Here is an 8,723-nt window from a genome sequence, read left to right as displayed (position 1 = left end):
AGGCAGTGATCATAATATGATAGAATTCATCCTGCAATTTGAGAGGGAGAAGCTAAAGTCAGTTGTATCAATATTACAGTGGACTATAGGGATGAGATAGGAGCTGGCCAAAGTTGATTGGCAGAGGGGACTAGCAGGGATGATGGCAGAACAGCAGTGGCTAGAGATGCTGGAAACAATTCGGAAGATGTGGGACAGATATATTCCAAAGAAGTAGTATCCTAAAAGCAGGATGATCCAACTATGCTGAAAGGGAAGTCAAAGGCAAGATAAAACCAATAACAGGGCATATAATAGAGCAAAAATTAGAGGATTGGGAAGCTTTTAAGCAACAACAGAAGGCAACCAAAAAAGCTTCGGGGGGGAGTGGAGATGAAATATGAAGGTAAGCTAGACAGCAATATCAAAGGGGATACCAATTTTTTTTGGGGTATATAAAGAGTAAAAGAGAGCTGAGAGTAAATATTGGACCACTGGAGAGGTAGTAATGGGGGACAAGGAAATGGTGGACAAACTGAATAAGTATTTTGCATCAGTCTTCAAAGTACAAGACACTAGCTGTATACTGGTTGTCTAAGTGTGTCAAGGGACAGAAGTGAGTGCAGTTACTATTACTAGGGAGAAGATGCTTGGGAAACTGGAAGGTCTGGAGGCAGATTAGTCACCTGGACTACACCCCAGGGTTCTGAAACAGGTAGCTGAAGAAATTGCGGAGGCATCAGCAATGATTTTTCTAGAATCACTAGATCCTGGAATGGTTTTGGAGGACCAGAAAAAATGCAAATGTCACTCCACTCCTCAAGAAAGGAGGAAGGCAGAAAAAATGAGACCTCAGTGGTTGGGAAGATGTTGGAATCGATTGTTCAGTATCTGGTGTTGGGGCACTTGGAGACACATGATAAAACAGGCCAAAATCAGCATGGTTTCCTTGAGGGAAAATCTTGCCTGACAGACTGTTGGAACTCTTTGTGGAAATAACAAGCAGGCTAGACCAAAGAGAATAGGTGGTTGTTGTGTACTTGGATTTTCAGAAGGCCTTTGACAAGGTGCCACACATGAGGCTGCTTAACAGTTTAGAGCCTATGGTATTACAGGAAAGATACTAGCATGGATAGAGCAATGGCTGATTGACAGGAGGCAAAGAGTGGGAACAAAGAGAGCCTTTTCTGATTGGCAGCTGGTGACTAGTGGTGATCCACAGGAGTCGCTTCTTTTTTACATTTTATATCAATGATTTGGATGACAGGATCGATGGCCTTGTGGCCATATTTGCAGACAATACGAAGATAGGTGGAGGTGCAGGTAGTGCTGAGGCAGTAGGGAAGGTGCAGAAGAACTTGGACAGATTTGGAGAATGGGCAGAGAAGTGCAAATGGAATATACAGTAGAAGGAATAAAAACATAGACCATTTTCTAAAAGGGGAGAAAATTCAAAAATCAGAGTTGCAAAGGGACTCAGAACTCCTTGGGAATTGTGCACCATTCCCTTGACTGGTTTATTTATAGGTTGAGTTGGTGGGGATGAAGGGAAATACAAGAGGAATAGAATATGAAAGCAAGAATGTAATGCTGAGGCTTCATAAAGCACTGGCGAGGCCTCACTTGGAGTATTGTGATGAGTTTGGGGCCACTTATTTAAAAAAGAATGTGCTAACATTGGAGAGGGTTCACAGGAGGTTCATGACGATGATTCTGAAATGAAAGGCTTGTCATGTGAGTAGCAACTGTTGGCTCTGGGACTTTACTTGCTGAAATTTTGAAGAATGAGGGGGGGACCTCATTGAAACCTATCAAATATTGAGAGGCCTGTATTAGAGTGGTTGTGGAGAGGATGCTTCCTATGGTGGAGGAATCTAGGACCAGAGGGCACAACCTCAGAATAGAGGGAGGTCCATTGAGAACGTAGATGAGGAGGAATTTCTTTAACCAGAGGGTGGTGAATCTGTGGAATTCTTTGCCACAGGTGGCTGTGAAGGTCAGGTCAATGGTGTATTTAAGATAGAGGTTGATAGCTTCTTGACAAGTCAGGGCATGAAAAGTTACAGGGAGAAGGTGAGAGATTGGGGCAGAGAGGAAATGGATTAGCCATGATCAAATGGTGGAGCAGACTCAATGGGCTGAATGGCCTAATTTTATGGTCTAAATATTAAATACACAACAAAGTGCTTTTAATTTACTCCTCCCCCTAAACTTAATTGATCCCTTTTGTTTAAAAAAAATGCTGGAATACATCCCCATGCCTACTGACAGCTGTCCCATACTTAGCCCAATTGTTTATTTCATCCTTATGATGTAGTCTGGTGAATGGCCATCGACCTGTAATGTTACCTCAATCTCTTCTGCCAAGGATGTGACTTAACCTGTTGAATGCTTATGGCGATTTCTATTTTTAACTATTGATGTGCTCCTTTAGATAGGAAGTGCTACATATTCTCAAATAATGTGCTGTAAGTAGGCGTGAACATAATGGAGGGCAGAGTATAAATAAAATGGCTGGTTCTGTCCTTACCTCATGTCCCAAGATGCACTTCACCTTCCCAGTTGCTGGGCACATGTTGTATACAGCTTTTCAAAGGAACCAGTACAACGTCCACCAGCTGCCTGTCCAAACCCTGTTCCCTGGGGTCACTCAGAAAAAAGTGTCAGCAGGTCCAAGATGGTAAAGCCCCATTTTTTTTTGAATGGAGAGGAAAAGTGCCTCTTCTTCTCCCGATGCTACAGCAACACCAACCCCATTCACTTTTGTGAGCCAGAAATTCTAGGAGGAGCCTCTTACTACACTACTTACCAGTTCTGAGCCAGGAAAAGCACTCAGCATCATGCAGTCAGGATGAAAGTAAGAAATCTTGTCCCTTGATAACTCTTTGGAAAAGGGTAAGTCAGTGCCCTCCCAAATGTCATCAGTCTGCTTAACGCACTGGGCTAAAGAACACTGCAACAAGATGATCCCTAATCAATGTTCATAGCTATATACTTACATAAAGATGCCCGAGATAATAACTTACCCAGTTCCACCACTCAACCAGCTTGTATACCTCATCACAATCTGCAATTCTGCCAAAAGTAGTGGTGTCATTGGCAAATTTATAGGTGGTGTGCGAGCTATGCCTGGCCACATGGGCATGAATGGAGGGAGAAGAGCAGTGGGCTAACCATGTACTGCATCCTTCAGGTAAGCCCGTGTTGATTGCCAGCGAAGAGGAGATGTTATTACCAATCCACGTTGACTATAGTTTCTCGATGAGTTGCAGAGGGAGGTATAGAAGCCCATGTTTTGAAGGTTGTTAATTAGGACTGAAGGGATGGTGGTGCTAAATGCTGAGCTGTAATCAATAAATAGCAGCCTGATGTATGTATTGCCATTGTCCAAGGCTGAGTGGAGAGCCTGTGAGATTGTATCCACAGTTGTGGCAGTAGGCAAATTGCAGCAGATCCAGGTCCTTGCTCAGGCAGGAGCTAATTCTAGCCATGACCAAACTCTCAAGCACTTCATCACAGTAGATGTGAGTGCAACTGGGCAGTAGTCATTGAGGCAGTTCACCCTGTCCTTCTTGGGCACCAGTATGATTGATGTCCTTTTGAAGCAGGTGGGAACCTCAAACTGCAGCAGTGAGAGGTTGAAGATGTTTGTGAACACTCCAGACGGCTGGCCAGGGCAGGCTTTCAGTACCCAGCCAAGTACACCACCAGTACCTAATGCCTTGCAAGAGTTCAATCTTGAAGAATGTTCTGACTTCAGCCTCTGAGATGGAAATCACAGGGTCACTAGATCTGTGTCTTTAGTATATGCGTCTTTATTACATTTTAAAACATCAGTTACAAATGTCGCAGACAGCAGCTAGTCATAAAACCTAAAAATAATGAACAATTGACGGTATTTGGAACTGTATCAGAATACATTAAGGTGCTCAAGGAGTACAAACATGCTTTTGGTATACATACTCTAGGTATAATAAAGTAGAAGTATGATGATGGTACAGATATATTTGGCAATTATACTCACAGTACTCATAAATACAAATATTAAGGTGTGTAGCCAATGACTGTGCGTACATTGCTGTACACTGAGCATCATTCAGAATGCTGATAAACACATATTTAAGGGCTTTGGTCAAGGTTCTAATAAAGACTTGAGTATAGACATGCTGTTGATGCAATAAGAGATGCTCAGGGTATATGTTTACAGTGCTGATACACGTAGCTATGCTCAAGAAGTCTAGTCACGGTAGGCACATATTCAAGGAGTGTGGTCAGCAGAAGTGCAGTCACACCTGAGTACTGCTGATGTTTTGAAAGTCTGCTTTTGGCTTGCCTGGAGGTTGAGGAGGAGTGGACTCAAGCCTGCAGAAGGATTGGAGCTAGGGGGATGAAGGATTGGAGCTGGGGACGGGGTGGGGATGAAGGCAGGGGACGAGAGCAGTTCAAAGTTACCCAGAAATACTCCATCAACAGTAGCTTCCTTCAGTTACCAAGGCTCTACGTTCTGGAATTCCTTCTCTAACCTCCAATGTTTTCCTTTATTATGAGTCATAACACCTGGTCATTGCTGTCAACTCCTTCAGTGAGGGACCTACTTAATGCCAACATGTCAACAAAGCAACTCAGGATGTTTTACTAAATTAGAAGACACTGTATTGTTGGTGTTAATAGAAAGACAGTAAAACAATTCATGCAGGGAAGAGCTCAGGAGATGGGAGAGACTGAGGATGGGATAAGAGTTGGGAAAAAGTATATAACATTGCAAAGTATGGAATCAAGAGAACATTGGATAGATCATTAAAAACAAAAGTACAGCTGGGGATGGAGAGGAGAGCAACAGGGAACAGAAAAAAGGAAGGAATTCAGTGAAGTTTTAAAAAAAAAGCTAAAAGAGAATGAAAAATTAACAGAACTATCCAGACTCCTCAAATCTCAGCTTCAGAATCTACTGCAGGCAGGCACCTCACATTGTGTCAATATGCAATACCTTACAACAGTGATAGCACTAGGGCTGGACAACATGACTATTACTTATAAACAATATTCAAGCATTTTCAGATACTAAGGTTTTGTGGATATTTGGTTTGCATATGGTATTTGAGCTGATATCAGAATATGGGCCGTTAGGATAATTTACCTTTCTACACCAAGGAACCTGCATTTTTTTGTCTTGGCCTTCTTGTCACATTCCATTTTCACAACCAGCCAGTGTGTTTCTGCATTTGGTTTCAATAAATACACTCAAACAAAGTTCAACTTTGTAACAATTGATTCTCAGCATCAGCTTCTGATCACAATCCCAATGGAATTATAGACAAGTGGCACAAGTTGCCCACAATTCTTGGAGAAATGTGTAGACTAGTATGTTCATTAATAATGTTACAGATCTAAATTATTACTGGTTCTTCCTTCCCAGTTCATGTGGCACGTTCCCTTTCTTCCTCAATATTCCTTTTTTCCATTATCTTCCAACATATCTGGAAAACTGGGATTCCCACCTACAGCATGTTATGGGAGTTGATGATGGCTGAATTTCAGTATCAGATCAGAGCTGGAAAAGGTGGTAAGGAAAGCACTGGGAAGTACAGCAAGGCTATCTTAGCAAAGTGTAATGACCCTGATCACAACAGATGTGAACAAACCACACACTACTAGTGTTCAAAAAGGGGAAGGTATAAACACAATTGCCACAAATTAAGTTGATCGCTGGGAAAGTTGGGCTGTCAAGGTAGAGTGAGAAAGGGGTAAACAGAAACTCTCCCCCATTTTTCCTGGTCAGTACATCACAGATCATTTGTAAAAATCACAAGTTTTGGAACAGAACAGCATTCAGGCCCTCCAAAATGAGATTACCAAAATTAACAATCAAGTTTCTAGATAAAGGATGATTGACAATATGCCTAGCACCTGTACCATTGCATCCCAGCACAATGATTTTACATATTTTAAAAATAAAATTTTATAATTTCAAACCCCACTTCATAATCCTCCATACAGTCCATTCAATGGTGAAAGGTGTTTTTAAATGATTGTTGCATGTTCTAAACTCAATGAAGATAAAGCAAACAAAAATTCAAACCCAAGTATGTTATTATGTATCAACAGGCTTCCGATTAAATTAAACTGTGAAAACGCAATCATAATGTTAAATATTGCACATGGAAATTCTCATTTTTAAATGGAATCATTTAGATTTGGCCCTATCTCAGTCCATTTTTTCATCTTCCTCATGTATTGAATGCAAGTGCATAAATTTGTGCATTAGTTGAGGGGATCTAATGAGCGCAGAAAATGATGATCTTCTAGTAACAGCAGTAGATGATTTTTGCCTGCTGATGTCCTTAGCTGAGAATGTGCTGCTTATTTGAGAAGGCTTTGCAAGCTTATGTTGAGGAGCACCCAACAGCTGGAAATAGCCTCTCGGAGAATCACTATTCAGGTACTGCCAAGGTTTTTTGCCACTATGGTCCCTTATATTAAGATTTGCCTTACATTTGTTAACTAGGTATTGAATAACTTTTATTTGTCTATACATAGTGGCTATATGCAGAGGAGTATAGCCACAGTTAGATCTAATGTTCACATTTAAAGTAACCTTACAATTTTTTGCACAATTAATGAATCTAGTGAGCTCACGATGGTTGCCATGCTTTGCTATCCAGTGAAGGATTGTATATCCAGAAATAAAGTCTTTTTTTATGGCAAAATTGGGGTTTTCACAGAATAAGGCTCGCGCTTGTTCAAACAATCCTGCAGCCATTTGCACTATCCACTGATGCTCTTTTGGGTTAAGTGGAACCAATGAAGATTCCTCAGATGGTCCTTTATATTTTAAGGGTTCCTCCTTTCCCCATTCTCTGTGGTTTGAGGTCTGCATTGAACTTGCTGGCGGATCCTTTACGTTCAGAGGTGCATCAATTACTTTCGGAACAGTCGTATGATTCTTGACTTTTGAAAGTGGTAGCATGTTGTGAGGAGGTCCATTCATCCCTTTAAGAGGGATTTCAGACGAATCTTTTTCAGGATACCATCCATTACCCATTGGCTGCCCACTCGCAGCCAGCGGCCTACAACCCAGTTCTCCCTGGTTCTGAGGGATACGTTCTCCTGAACGTACAGGCGACACCAGCACGACCCCACCAGTCAATGGCTCTTCTGGTACTTTTGGATTGCTCCGGCCTGTCTTCGAAGACAAGCCCCCACAATGACTGGCCAGTTTTGTACCACAAGGAGGAATTTCCTCTGTTCTCTGAGAAGCGTACACTTCTACAAGATTTCCAGTGGAATTATCGCTATATTTACACGGTGCGAATTCAGGGACGGGTTTTACAGAATTGCAGTCTGGAAGTTCTTCATCGGTATGTTTTCGTTCTTTATATTTAGCAACAGGCGGGGCACCATGAGAAAGGATAGGCGAGGCTGTGGAAGCCCAAACAGGTCCATCACCACTGAACAATTTCGCAGTGTCACCTGTACACTCTACAGAAGCAGCGGGACTTCTGTTGCTTTTATGTTCTCTGGCGCTCTGTGCTTTTGGCTTACAAGCAACAGATCTTTCAACGTTGTTGAGCACTGACGCAGTGCGACCCCTTTGACGAACCGGTTGATCCTCACTCGCTCTTTTGCTGACTTCCCTGGCCGGCTCGGGCTGTGAGCGACTCGCCTCATCGGCGCGGTTTCCACCTCGCACCACGGCGGGCAGTCCTCCGGACGAGGTGTTCCGCGCCTGTACAACGCCGCAGGAAACGTCCGGATTCTCTCCGGCTGAGTAGTTGGGCGGCCGCCGGGTCCTGCCGCTCCCTCTCGGAGCCTTACCTTGCCGATGCCTTAGTTCGGGTCTGAGTGCACTCGGTGGCCCCGAAACCCGCCGACTATCCCGAGGCAGGCTACATTTGGCTACCCTCGGTTTCGCCTTCTCACGTTCAACCTCTCTTGGAGTAGAAACCTCTTCGGGGATGAATTCCGCGTATCTTTTCTTCAGGACGATGTATTTAACACCGTCTTCCACCCTCACCACGGCCAGCGAGTTGACAAACTTTTTAAACTGCTCTCGGTTCTGCGGCTGCCACTCAGGGTCCCTCAAGAAGCTTCTGAAATAAGCGGTCAAATCCACATTCCGCACCTTTCCATGGTGGCGAAGAAGGAAATCCAAAACGGCCTCCTGACTGAAAGCTTCGGCCATCCCTCGGGAGTATGTAAACATTCACGTAAGTCACTCCTGCTCCTGAACCCTGTACTGGGTCAGCGCCGCTCCTCTCTGCGCACCTGCCCGCACGGCCCGCCCGCCCACACTGCACGGCGATTGGCTCTCAGCCCTGATAGAAGTGTCAGTTATCAAACCCGGTGACAACTACTCGAGTTTCGGGTGTTTGTAACCAATCAGTGGCCGCGTACGGCGAATGGATAACTTTAGGTGAGTCGCGGCAGTTCGACGTGCAATGTGAGGCGGACTGCGGGGCTTCTGAAGAGTAAATGGCCTGCAACATGCTTGGAAATAAAGTGGCCCGTTTCTAGTTGATCACTGGTCGCAGGCTTCAGTTATCTGGCAAGAGAAAAATATGTTAACAACACCACGATTTAAACTGCTGTTAGGGAGGTTGACCAACTGTACAAAGGTATTGCAGATAAACGACCGCACACTATTTACCTGCCAATATCCCCGGCATTGTTGATTCAGCGGCAGGACGTCCCAAGATAACTTTTCCAAGACTAAATCCGGATTTCATACATAGGATGTGGGCGTT

General features: G+C 43.7%; 1 protein-coding gene across 1 annotated transcript; it reads right to left on the bottom strand.

Annotated features, from left to right (window-relative positions):
• Positions 1-3,783: 3,783 nt before the first annotated feature.
• LOC140195176 (ankyrin repeat domain-containing protein SOWAHB-like) lies at positions 3,784-8,704 on the bottom strand. The gene is made up of 2 exons (XM_072253063.1): positions 8,627-8,704; positions 3,784-8,521 (listed from the first exon to the last, which is right to left on the bottom strand). The coding sequence occupies exon 2, from the start codon at positions 8,180-8,182 to the stop codon at positions 6,185-6,187; it is 1,998 nt and encodes a 665-aa protein (XP_072109164.1). The 5' UTR covers positions 8,183-8,521; positions 8,627-8,704; the 3' UTR covers positions 3,784-6,184.
• Positions 8,705-8,723: the final 19 nt, after the last annotated feature.

This window comes from Mobula birostris, chromosome 3 (genome assembly GCF_030028105.1).
Source record: "Mobula birostris isolate sMobBir1 chromosome 3, sMobBir1.hap1, whole genome shotgun sequence".
NCBI classification, from domain to species: domain Eukaryota; kingdom Metazoa; phylum Chordata; class Chondrichthyes; order Myliobatiformes; family Myliobatidae; genus Mobula; species Mobula birostris.
Note: the sequence above shows the minus strand (reverse complement) of the source record. Positions and strands in the feature narration are given on the sequence as shown.